General features: G+C 42.4%; 1 protein-coding gene across 2 annotated transcripts; it reads right to left on the bottom strand.

Annotated features, from left to right (window-relative positions):
- Positions 1-9,778, bottom strand: LOC135495911 (uncharacterized). Of its 2 annotated transcripts, XM_064784935.1 has the most exons (17): positions 9,397-9,778; positions 8,678-8,760; positions 8,274-8,444; positions 7,707-7,913; positions 6,965-7,075; positions 6,181-6,366; positions 5,622-5,837; positions 5,194-5,304; positions 4,552-4,716; positions 4,069-4,296; positions 3,650-3,760; positions 2,973-3,149; positions 2,585-2,806; positions 2,071-2,181; positions 1,508-1,678; positions 860-1,099; positions 1-474 (listed from the first exon to the last, which is right to left on the bottom strand). In XM_064784935.1, the coding sequence occupies exons 1-17, from the start codon at positions 9,420-9,422 to the stop codon at positions 428-430; spliced, it is 2,583 nt and encodes an 860-aa protein (XP_064641005.1). In that variant the 5' UTR covers positions 9,423-9,778; the 3' UTR covers positions 1-427. The 2 variants fall into 2 exon arrangements, with proteins under 2 accessions (XP_064641005.1, XP_064641006.1); XM_064784936.1 differs by lacking the exons at positions 7,707-7,913; positions 8,274-8,444; positions 8,678-8,760; positions 9,397-9,778 and adding an exon at positions 7,362-7,424.
- Positions 9,779-18,495: the final 8,717 nt, after the last annotated feature.

Genomic DNA, 18,495 nt, shown 5'->3' with positions numbered 1-18,495 from the left:
TTAGAATCGTTATTACATTTTGCATTATAAGACATACAATGTCTACAACCGATGGTACCACTATCAAGGGCCACCGCAGAAGGACCGGCGGGCGTCGTTAAAAGACGTACTAGGCAACTCAACGACTCGTTAATCCCGCAATATAATTTAAAATTTGAGTCGTATTCAATATTATTCGCCTCCAATGTGCTATAAAGTCGATACTGATAATTTTTTACGCTTTCATCTATATGTGCTTCCTTTAATCCACGTGCGTCTTTCTGTGGTGATGATTGGCCTGATTGTTGACAGGGGACGAGAGATATTAAGTCATATTAATACCTCCATCGCGGCCAGTAAAATAAAGATTCTATTATTGTCTTTAGTGTTATAAGTGTCTTTATTATCTCAGTCCGTGATAGCTTTCACTGTGTCTAGATGGGCTGTTCTAGGCTGCCGAGGGGTACGCACGCTTGAAGAGACCTTTAGCCAGAACTGAAAAATTAGAAAAAGAACATAATTTCACCATTTGAAGTTCTATCCCAGTTGATCGTTTGAGTCGAAAGTTGCATTGTTTACAATCGAAAAAAACTACTTTTAACGCCATTTGACAGTAACCAATATCACTTTCTATTATATCATTATGTTAGCGCATTACAAACGAAAGATTCAGTCCACCAGATAGTCAATGCACACATCAATTTGAACAGTTATGAAAGTGGGGAAACTTTGAACACCAAGTGTAACATTAAAAAGTACCCATAAAAAATTTTCCTGTCTATTTCGACGATGGATTATTAAGGGACATGGATAGACAGATCAATATTCTCAGACAGAAAGTGCACAGAAGAACCAGGGGTATTACTTCATCCAAACTCACCTCCCAGGTGTAACTGGTCCTCCTCGTCGGGTAAGAATTCCTGAGTGGCTAGAATAGCGTACGTCTTGACATCATCTGTGATTTGACAGCGCTCGGCAAGCCACCTTTCAAATTCCTCCAAATCCATGACGTCATCAGCGAGGTCATCCAGTTTTTCACCATACTCTCGCAGACTCTCGTCCAGTTTGATATATCTTTCAGTAGCCACGTATTCGTCACGCGAGATCTTTCCATCATTATCTGTATGGGAAAATCGAAACTTTGAATAATAGATCTGAAAGAACATTAGTAGTCTTGTATAATTCTTGACATACCTTATTTCTACCCTAAATTCTCGAGTCTTTCCGTGTGAAAACCTTATAGTCCTCCATTGGGAATAAACCGTGCCCTATTGTTAGATAATTGTTTAGAGATTGATGGCTAGATCGACTAAGGCCTTGAATTGACGATCGTAAAATATAGAATCATTTGTTTTCCCCAACGAACACAACTAAGTGAGGTCAAAAACCCTTCAAAACGCCGTGAAATCAAAGAGGTGGTCCTCTAATTGTCAATTGGCAATTGATCTGTCACATCTAGGGGACCAAAGGTGAAGTATCCCGCACTATCACCTGCCTTAATCGTCTAGAGCTCACGCAGTATACTTACTGAGGCCATTCTCTTGAATTATTTGGTGTTTCAGCCCCCTGATGCGGTCCTTACGAGAACTAGCCCCTTTTCCATATCGTCCTTCAACAAGTTTCTCCGTTTTGTCCTTGAACTGTTCCATGGTGAAGAACGTGTTTCCACCAGATATTTCATTGAATTCGTTAGTGGCTTCTGAATGAGAAAAAAAATCTCGTTTTTTGGCAGTTTATTCATGAAGTTCCAAACATTAGACTCTGTGTTAAAGCGCACAAAGGACCCCAGGAATGCACGTCTCCGTCAATATCATAGAAAGTACTTCGGTGATGTTGATCACCTTGACTAAAACCTTGGCAAAATCCATGGGTTCCCATTGCCACAACGAAGGGAAATGTGTTACACATCAAAAAAACTATCTTGCAACTGAAGGAAGATAAAGAAATACCCGGCGTAAAACCCTCAATTATGGTTGAAGCGAGACTGCCATTATTGCATAACAATGCATGCTAAATCTCATGTGCAACTTCCACAGAAAGTACTAATAAGCACCAAAAAATGTGAGGGCGACCAAGCTCTCGTGTTCTCACCCTCATTCTCTTCGCTAGTCAGTTGGCATAATTCATGAACACCTTTCACCATCTCGTCCACAATGAAATCAGCCGAGGGAAACGCCCTATCAAACAGACCGTCCGTCAATTCTGAAAAAAATGGGTGATTGCCATAAGCTTCTCAAACCGATACATCTAAATGTATTGGACGAAAAAGAGAATTTGTACGACCACCCGAATGCCCTTGTGTAGACAGTGAATTGCCGTCTATTCATGCCGGTGTCAAATCAATTAATACCAGTGTCACTCTTTTAACATTATTAACCTCATGGCCTTATATCCCTTTGAACGTCGCAGGGATTGATACGATGCGAAAACATTTCTCTCACGGGCTCTTTTGAAGGCTTGAGTGAAGTAGTTCAAGTTCAAAACGTTTTTCAGTCTGCAGTCGCCAACCCTCCACGATTTTTCGCTCCCAAACTCACGAATCTTCATATCGGGAAAATCCGGAAGATTCTATCTACATTGAAACTAAGTATGGTGTTGCTCTTACCTTCAACTTTTAGTGTTAAGGCCCCATCAGGCAGGAATTCTTGCATGACCGCGTCCGTGTAGGCCTCATCATACAACTGGCACCTCTCAGCCAGCCAAGAGATAAACTCAGGCTTTTCCATGATCAGGTCGCCGTCAGCATCGTAACAGTTGAGGCTAGTCTCCAGGGCCAAGAAGATCTCTCCATTGAGGAACTCCTCTCTTGTGATCTTACCGTCTGCGTCTGAAGACGAAAAATTGTAACAATGAAGCCATATGGTCATTGTCGAACAAGAGTTGAAAGAAATTGAAACCTTAAAAGAAGAGTGTTCTACCAAAGAATTAAAATTCATATTTCAAATAAACGGCCAAGACAAAATACTTCTTGTTGGTATGGTAGCAGTACTTACTCAGATCTTTCTTCTTGACATTGTCTATTCTCTTCTTGAGCAGGCGATCGATTACATGTTTCGGTATCTTCGTGTCCTTAAACTTCTCCTGGAAAGCCTTTTCCACTAGTGGCAGGTACACATCCATTGGAAGAAAGTCTTCTTCGTCGTTAAGTTTATCAAACTCGTCCATGAGTTCTGAAGAAAAGATGAATAGAAGTGTCAATGCATTTTCTACTTTATCTGTGTTCGGTACTTGTGTTGACAAAAAGGCAAGAAATAGCAAAAACATGATTAAGTGAATTAGTTAACTTTAGGTAGTTATCGTCCCGGAAATGTGATGTACATGGGTCTCGTAGAAGACCATGATATAACCTTTTATTCAGGGTTGACCATAGGCACCACTATTTTGGCGAGAACTTGAACTTCTAAAGCAATTAGAACTCTTTCTTAACAAAGTGAATGCCAATTTCGAGGTTGGTAGTCTGTTCTCTGGAAAACAAGGAACTGACACCCACCCTTGAAATTGGCATTCACTTAGTTTTGAACGAGTTCTAATCGCTTTAGGATGTCAATTTCTAATCAGAATTGTGGTGCATATGATCAATAGAGCAAGGGTTTTATCAAGTTGACGCTAAGACCATCATCGCGATCTGGAATCCCGCCGAGGGCCAGAACATATTCAGTTCAACACTAACTGTCTGCTTCTTCAAGTTCCAGGCCGAAGGTTGTCCTGATGGCCTCGATGACTCTCTTGACCCTGACGTTAGATGGAGGGAACGCACGGTCGAATAGACCATCAAGAAGAACTGAAGATAAACGAAAAAGGGCATTCTTCAACAAGTAGTATTGAACGCACAGACAGACTATTAGGGAAACCTCGTTCTTTATATCACAGTGATGACTTGTCAAAGGCCCCAATTTTTGTAGACAGATACACAAATACTATAAATACTAAGTTTCAGCAAATTTGTATGCATAATAACTGCACTACGACATTGTGTGTTACTGCCTTTCTAACCAGTAATTACAAACGGCGTACCCCTTGAACTATCATTTCCAGAGGTATACAATTAAACTCTACAATGTAAACAAAGAGCCTTGGCTTTTAACTTACCCTGCAATTCTCCTCCTGGGAGCACGACCTCGAAGATAGCTGAAGCATCAAGCATCGACTCTCTCTCCCCAGTAGCTTTGCTGTACAACGAAGTAAACGTTTTCCTCAACCATGCCGCGAAGTCGGCCTCCTCGATTTCATCTTCGTAACTGTGCTCAAATGCGTTCTCGAATCGCCAGAAGATCCGGTGGATCAGAAATTCCGTCTTGGTGATATTTCCGTCCTGATCTGTAACGCAAAAGGGTAAAATTGATAACAGTTGGCGACAGATGTGTAGTTGATTCTTCTTTGTGGAGCGCGCCGGCGTTCTGGCTAGTCTTGCTCATAACCTAGGGGACGCAGGTTCAAATCCTGCAATACCAGCAGGTTATAGCTGAAGGAAACCTCGCTTTGTATTCCGCTGGTGCATCCAAGCTGCGATATGAGGCGTCATGCACAAATAATGCAGAGGAAGATTATTAATTTGATGAAATCTAAGCTCACTTCTGTCCTTTTCCTCCATCTTCTTAACCTTTGCATCCAATGCTTTCTTCATGTTCTTGCCAGGAAACTTCTTGTTCAACTCGGCTTTAGCAATCTCCCTGTACCGTTCCATCGTGATAAACTCGGTGCCTTTGCCGCAGAAATCTTCGAAATCCTTTTCTTCAACTAAAATGACAATCATGAAACATTTTATTCAGGCGGCAGTTTTTTAAGTTGCAAATACTGTGCAGCCCATCAAGTTCCCTCGAGCGGTTGATTGTACAATGTCAAGTGGTCAATAAAATATCCTAATTCGTGTGAAGTTATATAAAAAAAATCATGACACTGTCCGTCATGTCCTCATTTAACCCTTTCAAGCCAGAGCGATGTTTTCAATGATTCTTTAAGATTTCTTATTTCCAGAGCCCCCTATACTCTCTCTCGTCCCACCAAAACAACTCCGTGAAAGCATTATGATGAAAACCCACAGAGATGTTTTTTTACCACCAAGTTATCCGGGACACTCGATTTTGTTCACATACGAGACTATTTCCGATCAATTGTAGTAATGTGACTTGGAATGTGAGGCAAACCTCATATCGGGCAGATAAAGAACCTACAATTATTTGGTTAAAGTCTGAGACAAGGGACAACCCAACTCACTTTGCCTTTCTTCAGAGGTCAGTTTGAATGCTTTCTGTATACACTCGACAACACGCCTCACTCTAGCCTCTTCTGTTGGGAAGGCACGTTCGAACAGACAATCAAGTAGAACTGGAAAACAAGTACGAATTATGTGAATGACACTAAGAATACATAAGTCAAAGAGTTTGTGTTTCCACCATGAGATAAAGTGCTGAATACAGCATGAAGAAAAAGTTCGAGAAACAAAACGATTCTACTCGACGACTTGTTCATTAATTGGTGTTAATAGCTGTTTCTGTCGCACGTTTCACAGCTCCGTGGTGGGGGTGTTGGCTCATCCTCAACGTTCAGTAGGGGGTCTCTTTTTGGTCGTTTATTTTTCCGTATGACCTTTTCATAGGTGTTGGCCAACTTCATGCTGGGCCTTAATCAATGACGTATCCTACCTTTTATTTGTAACTCAGCGTCCCCTGCGAACTGCTGGATGACGGCGTCGGCGTACGCCTCGTCGTGAATGCCGCACCTGTCAACGAGCCAGGCTACGAACTCGGGACGGTCCATCACGGCGTCGCCGTCAGCGTTGTAAGAGGCCAGGGACGACAGCAGATGCACGTAACTCCGGCCATTCAGAAAGTCGGTCTTGGTAATCTTTCCTGTGTTGGCTGTTGGAGGGAAAGTTTACTTTATGTTGGAAAAACAAAAATGTAAGGACCCGTGCGCGAAATTGCAACAACAGACTACAGTATTTTATTTGACTAAAGATTGTTATAAATCGTAATTGTTAAAAGTTATGGCGTGAGTTTCGAGGAAGCTAGCCGTGAAAGGCTTGCCAGTGATGGTCGAAATGAGACTTGCAAGAATAGGCTGAAACCCACTGAGACGCAACCATTGGCTAATCTGGCGGAGCCATTGGGCCCCGATGATGCAGTGCTAGAAAACCACACAGACATGCTCTTTGACCTGAAAGCACAGCGAAGTCTCGCGAGGAATAAAATTTCTTCTCACCTTGGCTTTCATCAAGTTTCATTATGTTGTTTTTCCTCCGCTGCACCTTGACGTCATGGCGGATCAGTTTTCGTACGTTCTTGTCTGGGACTGTCCTCTTGACGTATTCCCGTGTGGCAGCTCTGTACTGGTCCTTCGTAATGAAATTCCTAGTGCCGCAGATTTTTTCGAATTCGCCATTTTGTTCTGAAGGTACATGTAGATTAATTATAACATGGCAATGGAAGAAACTTTTCCTATATCGAGTTTGGAGCTGAGCGTCAATTAGGGGATTGTTTCATTGGGTTTTAACACAATACAGGTGTGATCACGGCATGATCCGATGATGCATTGTCGAGATGTAAGTTATACAAAAAGGAACTGGCTATTCGAACCGCCACGGTGCATGGGGCCATTGTTTCCGGTCTTATTCGCACCGTCAGAAACACCGGTCAGTCCGGTGAAAGGTACCGTACCGTGATGGTGCGAATAATACGGAGTGAATAAATAGATCGCACCGTGGTGACATGGGTGATGGTGGGTAAGGAAAGTAGGCCTAATTCATGATTGAGGTGGTGTTTGTTTGTGGCGAGTGTTGGAAGTGCCTTTACTCCTGCCTCCGGGTGTGGGTAGGGTCCTTGACTTCCAGCCAGGCCAGCCGGCCCTGTCACGGTACGAATAGCCACGGCCATACAAAAATGTTTGTTGTTATCCTCCGGTCGAATGCGGTAGATTATAGAAACAGACCTATTTTCTTTGACAGAAAACTGTGTCCCCACTTCCAAAAAAACCTTTCCAAACTTACCTTGCTTTGCCTGGTCCGACAAGGTGAAACTCTTTCTTACGGCGTCGACGACTCTCTGAACCATGACTTCGGGGCAAGGGAAGGCAAGTTCAAACAGACCATCCACCAAATCTGGAAAAGCAAACAGTCCCAGTAAGTCTCAATCAAATATTGGGATGGGGCTGGGCTAGAAGCGGCACTAATAAACAACTTCTACTTCAAGAATGTTAGCACCACCAAAAGTCTGTCCTTAACTTAAGTGTACACTCGGCCCTCGGAGAAACATGCGATTGACTCTTGCAAGCTCGGATCTATCTTCAAAAATATCACTGAGACATCCCGATTAGTGCTGGAGGGGGTATATACACCGAAGCCATGTTGAACCATCAGCGATATTCGACGGAACACTGGCACCTACCTTTCGGTCTCTTATCTTTATTTCCCGATGGCATAGTTTCTTTGGAAATGGCGACCGTTTCAGTCACAAAACAATAAATTCAGACAAACTTTTCGAACAACAAGACTGCCAGCCTTGAAATGTTGTGTGCATATGGTGCAGTACAACACACCTTCGCCAACAACAATGGGGAAACCCTTCTGATTTGTGGACGACAACAGGGGCTAAACTTGTCTCAGTCTTAAAATAGTATCACCCGTTCTTTGAATACCTCACCACAAAGGAACCTGCTACAACAGGTATGGCGGGTGTCTTTTTCTGAGACCGACCACTCTACAGGGTGTACCAAAATGAAATGAATTTTACCTTGTATGTTGGCCTCTCCATCTCCATCGAGGACGCTCTTCAGCACGGCGCTCGCATCTGGAGTGAGGACACACCACTTCTTCAACCAACCAAGGAACTTCTCCATGGGCATCTCCTCCCCATCCACCTCCTGCACCATGGTGGTCTGCAGCTTCGAGTATATACGACTGTTCATGAACTCTGTCTTCGTTATGGTACCATCCCAGTCTGAGGAAAGAAGAAGTGACTTGTTATATTTCGATGAGCTGAAAACAGATCGGCGTGTTTGTCACGATGGACGTGGTGCAGTCGTCAATTGCAGTTTTGACTGTCAGGTGTGGCGCAGTGGTCAATAAATATCAGTGAATGTCAAGTCTTTTGCGGTGATCGTGTGTTCGAAACCCGGTCGTATCACATCCCATCGGGTGATACGAGAGACCGTGATTCTGGATTCGTCAAAAACATCGTTATTTACAGATAAGAAATCGCTCGATACCGTTTAAAGGGCTAGTTTAAGTTTAGATCTCAACTCGTTATCTCCCGGCCTTCTCAAGAGAAAATACCATGTAGAAAATGATCTTGGCCTACCTCGATCAGCCATTTCAACCTGGTGCATTCTTCTAGCAAGGGCAGCTGATTTATCTTCTTTTGTTGCGTTTGGCATCGACTTGTCGATATCAGCCTTGGCGTTGGTTTCAAACTGCTCAAGTGTAATGTAATCATTCTCCCGTGATAAGTTGTCGAATTCCTGCTCGCATTCTGAAATCGAAGAAAATACTTAGTATACATATAAATGTAGCTTCTAAATGCGCCTCTAATTTTCCATATTATTAAATCAATTTAACAGAAATGCAAGTTCCCATACACAACTTGATTCTGACAATATAAGATAGTCTTCTTCTCTTCTTTGTCCGAGTCGTTGGTGTATGTTACTGCGGGGTAACTGTTACTAGCACTCTTCTCCAGGTGATTCAGTATTTGCTTGTCCTTACCCTGTTTCTCAGTGCCCTGCAGAGCTAGATTGGCCTTGAGTGAGTCGACGACCCGGTCTACACGCTCCATGGCTGATATGATACTGCAACGAAAATCACTGGTGTATGGTCCACAGCTAGAGGCCTCGAGAAACCTATATGCATTCTACAAATACACGTACGTCTGCATAAGAGCAGCAAAATTCCTCCATATATCATCGTACTCGAACCTTTTTAAAGTTACACTTAATGGAATGTTATATATTTGGGCGAGATCACCTTCATTTCGTTTCGTTCTGTATGTATAAATGTAAAGTGCATAATCAGACAGTGTTATGTAATACCGGACAATCGCTGAAAAAATATTGATGACCACTAATCTGTATAACCACTGAATAGGCATATCGACAAGCAACGCAACAAGAGAGTACCGCCGCTCGGGAAGCCTCAAATAAGTCTGGTTGAAAAGGGAGTGATAGTGATATCTCATTTTCATGAACAGACCAACAAGACCAAATCAAGATATTGAGCAACCTAGAAGTAGGACAAAAGTCACAACAAGTTGCATGCCATAAAATGAGATCAAAATATAAGCCAAGCTCGAAATGGCACCAAGATCAGTTTGCACACCTTTAAATGTCACCAAAAACCAAGACCAAGACTTCCAAGTTTGAAATAGGACCAAAATTAGAATAAGTTGCATACCTGGAAATATACCAACAACGAAACGCCTTACTTACCTTAAAATGTGACCAAATCGGATCATACACCTCGTCAGGAGCTTACTCCAGTTTGTAATAGTCTAATACAGGCCTAGCGTCTCTGTAGGCCTATGTCACGGCCAAGGCAGTTCTACTCGTTTTTGGGTTTAGCCAAGCCTATCATGGGTTATAACCCCCCTGCAACAACACTTGTTGGCACTGATTACGTAATCAGGGCAAATCAAGGCCAAACTGTCATTTGTTACAAAGAGAAGCGGATATTACAATAAAAACTTTCTGACAATAGTAATCAGGCAATTCAGCGACGTGGACGAGCGGTTCAAAATTAGTGAGGATCTTATACTCTAATGCTAAGGTAAATTTACGGATTTGCAACGCGCCATTCCAAAAAATGCTTATATCCAGGGCCGGGGCGTTGTCAACAGGCCGACAAGCATGTGACTCTACCAAGTCAACCAGCTGCGTCAGCTATAGATCCCAGTATATCCGCTACACGACCCCCGGTAAACATTTGAGCGGTCAAATTCAGAGATGTACATGTACAGAGACGGCAATGAATCTTAAACTCTTAAACATTCCAAGTGCATTCCCAATGCAGCCGATACAACAGCATGATATCATGTGACCACACTTGCGTCAACACGTTTCCTCCTTTCCGGACCAATAAAGAATTCCTTGTCCGACGACGATAAGCACATATTGGGGGTATTGACAGAAAGAGGAATGCACTTGACTCGAGCTTGTGACAAGGACTATAGCTGCGCTTACACCACGAAATATTGGTGGACCAATTGCACTTACACCACCACATTGCCGCGACAAATTGGTTCGGCAATCCATTGCCGATACAAATTGCCGAGCGAATTTGTCCCACCAAGCTTGATGGTCCAAATTCGCCCGGCTTGTTAAAAGTTCGGCTTTGTCGTGGTGTAAGCGCAAATGGATCGGCAATTAGCTAGTTAGATGGTTCGGCTCCAGGCGGCGCTTTCGAAATGGCGCTTTCTGCCAAGGCTTTCCGCGTTCTGCTTATTGTTTGCGCGCCATCTGTAGCCGGATTTTATAACTAGCTGCAGCGCTGGTGTAAGCGCTTGGTGGATTTTCGATGGTGCGGCATTGGTTCCCGAACCAAGATTGGTGGTCCATTTTCAGGTGGTGTAAGTGCGGCTTATGTAATCTTAGCTCACCAGATAAATATTTGGGACGGACAACGAAGATTAATTTGCATGTAACTGGCAAGGCAGTACATGATGCATGTAGAGGTGTCCACAGGCTTTATATGGGGTGGGGGCTCAAAAATAAAATCAGATAAAATTCCCAAAGGGTGGTCGTTCGCAACACCCCCGGCTGCCGTCTTTATGGCATTATATCAAGACTTCGCGTTTTGAAAGGCGTCAAACGAACATCTCATCCCGAACTAACAATGCGAACTTACAAAACACAGACTTAATTGACCGCCCACTAAACGGTCGTCTGTTATTCATTTATAATACATATCATCATTAAAATGTACTTTTTGTTATGGTGGAAGCCCTTATTCCAATTCCATGTACAGAAAGCATACGTACATGTACGTATACTGTACATGTACGTTTATACGGTCATGGTAAAGAATACAATGTTGGATCTAATGCATATCCTTAAGAAATAAACATAAAGGTATCACTTTAGATTAATAAGTGTGTTATCACGTTTACTTCCGAAGGTTGTGAATTGTTTAAATCGGCACTGTATCGAAATACAACTTTTTCCAATCACGAAGCTTTCAACCTGCGCACTCCTTAAGGGTTGACCATAGGTACCAACATTTTGGCTAGAACTTGAAATCTCTTTCAAAACAAAATGAACGGTAATTTCAAGGGTGGGAGTCGGTTCTTTATTCTCTAGAGAACAGCCTCCCATGATTTAACTTGGCATCCACTTCATTTTGAAGGAGGTCTAGTCGATTTGGAATTTCAGGTTCTAGCCAAATGGTGGTACCTATTGCCAACCCCTTTAACAGTGCTGACGTTTTCAACGACACCACGGGATATTTCCTTGGAACTATAGTATGATACCGGCATGCATGTTCAAAACACATCCTCAATTGTTGAAAAAGAGCATTTACCTACCACACAAAGTTTAACAGTTCTGTTGGATACCGGCCGGGTATAGGATAGTCCCTTAAATTGTGCACACGTTCCTGACCCGAAACAACTTATGTATGGTCGGTCAGTGTACTGATTCGAGTGTGGATGGACCAAGCATACACAGTTCAACAGGGCAATTTGGATTCAATTTGGTTTAACAGTGCACCATATTTCATCATCATCGGGCGAAGCATGCTTAAGCCATGGGGGCAACGGTAATATCTGAGGGTACATGTAATAGTGGCTGTCAGTTGGATTATCCAAAGAGACCTAGATGCGTAGGGACTGTTCACGAAATGGCCGCGACCAGGCGATGATAATTGCAGCTATATGGGACAACAAAAATTCAGGGTCTCGTCAGGGGGTAAACCGGTAAAGCGCTTGGCTTTTATTGATCGTAGGTCGCTGAACTGACCAACATTGCATGACCAGTTAGAGTACATGTATATACATTTGGAGCAAAAATCCTAAATTCTACATTATCGTACAAAACGATGTTGTGATAATGAGAACACATCACGGCGCGACGTCACTCGAGATGTTTAAAGGCCTGTGTACACTGGACACATTTTAGGATACAAGTGGACACAACACAAGTGGATACAAGTGGATTCACGATGTTTCCAAAAATTTCAATAGTGTACACAGGGTAAAAATTTTCTTGACGCAAGTTGCCAATAAATTGAAATGCAATTATTTGGACACATGTTTCCAAATGTATCCAAGTTCTGACCAATCAGAAATCAGCTTCAAGTCAGCTGATCTACCTGTAGATGGGTATCTTTCTTCTTTATGAGCGGTTCAACCTTCGCTAGCAGTTCATCAAATGATGTCTCGTCCATTCTGAGGAAATTTTTGTAGGAGGGTTTGTCCCCCATCCTCAGCTCTTCCAGCAGACAATGATAGGCCCATGTCTTTCTCTCAATGTTATCAATGGCCTTGTCCACAGTCTTTCTTTCATCCTCTGTGCCCTCCTTCTCTCCAAAATCACTATAGAATTACCGCTGCAGCTGCCACAACAATTTTTTTCCTCTTTGTAGGAGCCATTTTTCTTCAGGAAATATGCTTTCCCGTTCATTTTCTGGACACATCTGGCAACATGTATCCAAACATGTATGCAATCTTGTTACCTAGTGTATACAAGGCCTAATTTTTAGTGTCTGGTTGTGTCCACTTGTGTTGTGTCCTGTTGTTTCCTGAAATGTTGCCAGTGTACACAGAGCTTAATGCTGCATCCTAATTGGTCAGGTTGGCCAGCGTTGGTAACATCAATTGTTTCAAACAGCATGGCTTGTTTTTAAAGTGTGCGCCTGTTTTATTGACTTTACGACCGATTCCGCACGAATAAGGTAGTGTCTGCCATGAAAACTATTGCGGACCGTATTTTTCGCTATTTCGTCTCACAGTCTGCCTACCGCAATGACCGCGCGCAGAATGCAATCGCTTCTGACAGTCTGTCACCGGCAATCGAATCAAGTAATGTAATATTGACATCCATAACAAAACGTCAACCAAGTTGATTGGTGTCCGGTCTCCATCATGTCCGGGTGGTGATGAACGAGTGGAACATACATGCACATAACAAGAACGATTACGTGCACGATAAGTTCACCAAATCCATAAAAGAGGTTCAACGACCAGATCATGTTTTCGATGTGACGTGCATGGAGTTTTACGCATATGCATGTAAATAGATACCGGACAACTCATGGATTTTTCTGATTTTAGCGATATATAGATCTACCCGTGCTGGTCGCTGACTAAAAACGCATCCAACTCGGACACCTTCAGATGTAGCGTACTGCGGAATAAGCCCATCCCCTGAGGTCAGTATAACTTTATTTTCATACTCTTAATTTTAAAGGCAAAATCAATCAAGTGATATGACGCCAAGGGATGATGATGGTGATGATGATGATGATGATGATGACGATGACGATGACGACTACGACGACGACAATGATGAAAAGCTGGTTTGTGGGTCTCGCCTGGTTTTGAAGACAACACAAAAAGTGTTAGACGATTTTGCTAAAGTTCTATCCATGCGACGTTTTGCAGGATGGTTCGTTGACGATTTTCTCAAAACGATCAAAGTCATTGCGGTTATCTATTTCTTGCACGTACCCCTTTTATCTTTGGAAAAATCATTGTACAAAGCACTTCTAATAGATGGTTTGCGAAAATAAATAACGGCCATTTTGAAATGCCATTTTCACATCCAGCGTAAGTTTACCATGACATAAAAGTAATGTTTTAAATCGAATCATCACCAAAAGCATCCAAAATATCATGAGCATTGAAAGACATGGACAACTTCTTGTAAATTGCTTGAATAAACTTGTCTATTGTTACTTTGATGTCGCGTTAAACGTACGTTGCGTGTGAAAGGTCTTTCAAAATGGTCGAATTATTCGAAATAGCCGTGGGTATTTTCGAAAACCATGCGTTACAAGATTGTGACAAATTATTAGGACTATTGTCACTTTTGATATGAATGCCTTCTGGAGGCTGTCCACGATATTTATTCCGCGTTTTCATGTTTCCCCACCGACAGCCATTCTCTCGTATTGATTACCCCGAAGATTGAAAGCTTTACAAATACACTAAACGGATATTGGCTCTTTTATCGAAAAGGGTACTTCTGTACCGCTATTTGAAAAGTTAGCCGATTCCTAGTCAGCGGGGCGCTTCAAGTTTAGGTTACGTTGGCATGGCAACGCAAAGAAACAGAAAGTACAATGCACTTCAAATTGAATTTATACTGATTGCCTTCATTTTGACATTTTCAAAGATGGCGACAAAAATCTGCCGTGCGCCTACTCTCTTTTCAAGACGCCAGCATAAATATTATTTCAAACAATGTATGTGGGAAGCGGATATAATTATATATGATAAAAACGCGGGCGTCGTTGGTCAATATGATAGTGCTATCGACTCGACAATGTGATTAACATTTCAACATTTTCCCGCTCGTCAACATTTTAACCGACGCAAATTCTCATTACACTCACTCACTGATATATTTGAGAATTTAACAATTGTGGTAATGACGCAGTTGCCAATTAAAAATGCAAAAATCATTAACAAATCTGTTTTAATTGCCCCTAAACGCGTATTATTACAAAGCTGCTAGTAAAATAGGCACTAATAGGGTAAACACTACTCAGGAATTGCTTGAAGGAGTCGGTTGATGTGGTCATTGTCGCCATGCGAATCTGCATTTTCTGCAAAGTGAGACCAATTAGACATAAACTTTTAGTACCGACACTTTTTCATCCAGTTGTGTAATATAAGATCGCCCCATTTGTCTGCATCTGGGGCCTATTGCTCTTCTCGAGTTGTGTATAGTGAAATTTATTCTTTTGCCGCTTTCGATCGGCGAGACTATACGTACATACATGTCCTTCGTGAGGAAATTAGAACGGGGCTTTTCTTTCTTCCGTAATGACAAAACACCATCTCTCCGATAGGAAAGGATTATAAGGGTAGGTCTATGCGGCACTTGGTTGATAGATTGTCGATTTATTTCCATAGGGGCCGTTCTTACAGTAGCACCAGGTAGACTGGTGGCCGAGGGCCTAGACTTAGTCTATTCGGCGGGAGGCATTTAGTGACTTAACCAACAATCACTATTTTTAACATCAGTCTAGCCACAGCCACTGATGGGGGCTAACGCCTTCGGTCAGTGTTCAGATTCCTAGTACCACAGGTTGCAATTATACTTCGAATTGGGCGCTAATCAGTTGTTTCGCCACAATTTCTGACACAATGAGTAGTAATTTCCCTTAAACAATGGCCAAACGAACCTGGATATATGAGTCTACGGACAGCTCCATCATCACGATCACGACCGATGGACGCCAATTGTCTTCCAGCGGTCTCAATTACATGTTTTGTGCCATGAATAATCCTTTATCTGATCGATTATCTTTGCTTGTGCAAATCGATATTTACTAGCCTGGTTGCAATTACTAATTCGAATTGGCGGCTATTCATTGGCTTCATGATAAATTCTTACACAGGATTAATTTCTTCGACGATTGACCAATACGTACCCCAGGTTTTGGGTCATGATCATGAAATCATTAGACATGTAAGTTTTTCAACCATGACCATGACGTCACATCACTTCTAAGACTGCAACAGTTCGTTATTCTTCCCTCAGTTTACTTCGGATGATCATCTCCTCTCCTGAGTTGTTGCTTTTGGAGCGGTTATTGAGTTTTTCGCGTCATAAAAAGCACCGCAATTTGGGTTAATCTTTCGCACCAGGAATTACATGCACGCACCTCAGGAAAGATGATACGTTTTGCACCGGCACTGCGCACTCGTGGTTCTTTGCAAGAAATGTCAAGCCGAGGAAAAATGATTTGGGCGTTTCGCAAACAAAAGTTCACTGGTCAACAACTAACATGACAGTTAACGTTATATAAATCAGTCGCCAGCCGAGTGGATTCCATACGACCCCATCGTGTCCATAAAGGGTTGGTTACGGAGAACGTCAGGACGGAGTAACCATGGTTGAGGTATTCGCTGCCGCCCAAGGGACGCCGGGCCGCCTGTGACCAAAGACTGATTATTTACAGATGAAGACGGACTGATTCTGAATAACGCTGCTTTTATATCGCATTTACAGGAACTTCTCACACCGACGGTTTGATCAAGGTCTAAAAATGGCTGCAGTAAGTTGTGTCAAGAGTGTTCCTTGTTTCCATTGCGGGCCAAGGCTTGTCTCCACATCACCGTATCACGCACAAGGCCGGTATAGAAGTAGAAAATCTGTCCCCTGGAAAAAGTGTCCGGCCCCATTATATTCTGACAGATGATGGTATGATTCAGTAGAAGCAATATAATACTTTGTTGTCCGGACATTCCACCCGAGGACATTTCGAACTTCTACACCGGCATTTGTTGGTGGCCGTCGTGACAAAGGCCATGGCGGATTTAGCACTCCGCGTAACACTGACACGCTTATGTGGAGAAAGTGAGACCTTCAGTAGTCTTTAGTGTTGTCTGCTAAGATCGGGTTGTTCTTTTTTGGTCAGATATAGCATGAACTCCAACTTCAACTTGTTTAGGTGTGACAATTCCCCATATCTTTGCGCGTTTGAGCCATTTTTGTGTAAGAGGGAGTTTTCGCAAAGTGCCTCCGAAACGCAAACGCGAACAAATATCCCATCGTTCGAGTTCCTGATCACGATGTCGAAAGATGGGACGGGTAATATGCCACAACGAGCGTGCACTGTCAAAACCTTGTGTGTCAGAAAAACTAATTTCACGTGAAAGACAAAAAACTCAAAAGCCAGGTCTACCTGCGTCGAGTACTGTGTCTTTCTACATTCTGAAAATGGGTGGAGACGTAAATTAGATACTTTTATGGCGCTTTAGAAGTACACAGTAATATAGTCTATCGATGTTGTATTCTCTCCTACTCGATCTAGATAGACCGTTGTGATTATCGATGTTGTATAAAAAAATCTGTGTTGTCTAATTGGCCTGCAGGAACAACTAACTACTTCAGGAAGATCCAGTAGCTTTCTGACGTTCCCCATAATCTCTCATCCTCATCCTCATCCTCATCATGATTTTTTGCCGTCACTGGAAAGCGCGCCGGCGGTGGCGCAGTCGAATAGCAACCGACTTGTTATTGGAAGGTCGTGGGTTCGATGCTCGACCAGTGCGACTCGTTATGTAAAGTTCAGAGACAGAACACAGTTTTACAGTAAAAGGCGCAAGTGTATACATTGTACTTGTAACAATAAGAAGAACTTCCATTTCCTCTTCATCAGAAGGGCGTGAACTATGAGCTTTTTTATATCGTGCAATTCATGAATCTTAGCGCTCACTTATTACATTGAGAAGTATACAAAATGTTGACATGGAAGAACCCCTTCAGTTGAACTCTGATCATAATCAGAAGCTGCTTCGTGGGTGGCATCATCTATATGAATTATAAATATCCGACGTTGATTTTCCAGCTTCGTAATCATCTCCGACATTCTGACCAATCAACTCACATTCAGCTTTGTTAATCACATCGGTTGATGGCAAAATGTTCGTTTTGTTTTCGCGGCCTACACGAAGAGCTGGTGGCTGGGAAAAGGACATCACATAATATTTTTTTATTACCATGCTGAAGTGGTTTAATGTTTTTTTGTAAAACAACTGTGACCTAAAGCACAAACTTCTATACGCACGTCAGTCCGTCAGCGTTTCCAAACAAAGTAATGAGGAGAAGCACTCAACAATTGAAACACTCAAAGACTGTCACATCGGCACACAGCGGGTTTGTTTCACCACTCTCCAGTCCAATTATTTATCTATCACATCTATAGTACTTACTTATTGTCTGTGTAAATTATTATTGGATCGATTCCAATGGTCATTACTAGTAGCTTGTTCGATGATCACGGTGATCACGTAAGAGTGGATGACCGAAGTCCTCGTTAAAAGACTTCGTTGAGCAATTAATGCGCCGAACACTAATTACACCATCTGGGCAAAGTCGAAACCTTTTTCCTCTGCCGCTGGGGGCTGTATACGTAGTTTCAGCTCGCCAAAGTATCGTTTTGGGGTGTTTTTGCAAAGAAATAAACGTGGGCTTATCAATTATCTGTCACGATTCAGTTCATTGAAAATATGGATTCCAACTTACTGGGTCAATGCGAAGTGGGACACATCAGTTGCCTGTGAATTCACGAAATGTAATTAAGTTCATCATGATGCGGTATCAATCACCCAAACTGATATTGATACCATACATTGATATTTTATTCCTTTTGGACCCTCTTTTAATGTCTATCGTCTGCAGAACTCGTACTGAAAGTACCTCCATCTCATGAAAGAAGACATTCTAAAGTCAAGGTTGGCGTCATCGTGGATCAGCGCCAAGACCTTTAGTTGACCTTTGTTGTTTTTCGTTTTGATTCATCCCATTCTGTCACTTGCTTTTTCTCTCTCTTGCAGACATTGCAACTCGTCCTAGGTCAAG

Source organism: Lineus longissimus, chromosome 11, assembly GCF_910592395.1.
Source record: "Lineus longissimus chromosome 11, tnLinLong1.2, whole genome shotgun sequence".
Taxonomy (NCBI): Eukaryota; Metazoa; Nemertea; class Pilidiophora; order Heteronemertea; family Lineidae; genus Lineus; species Lineus longissimus.
Note: the sequence above shows the minus strand (reverse complement) of the source record. Positions and strands in the feature narration are given on the sequence as shown.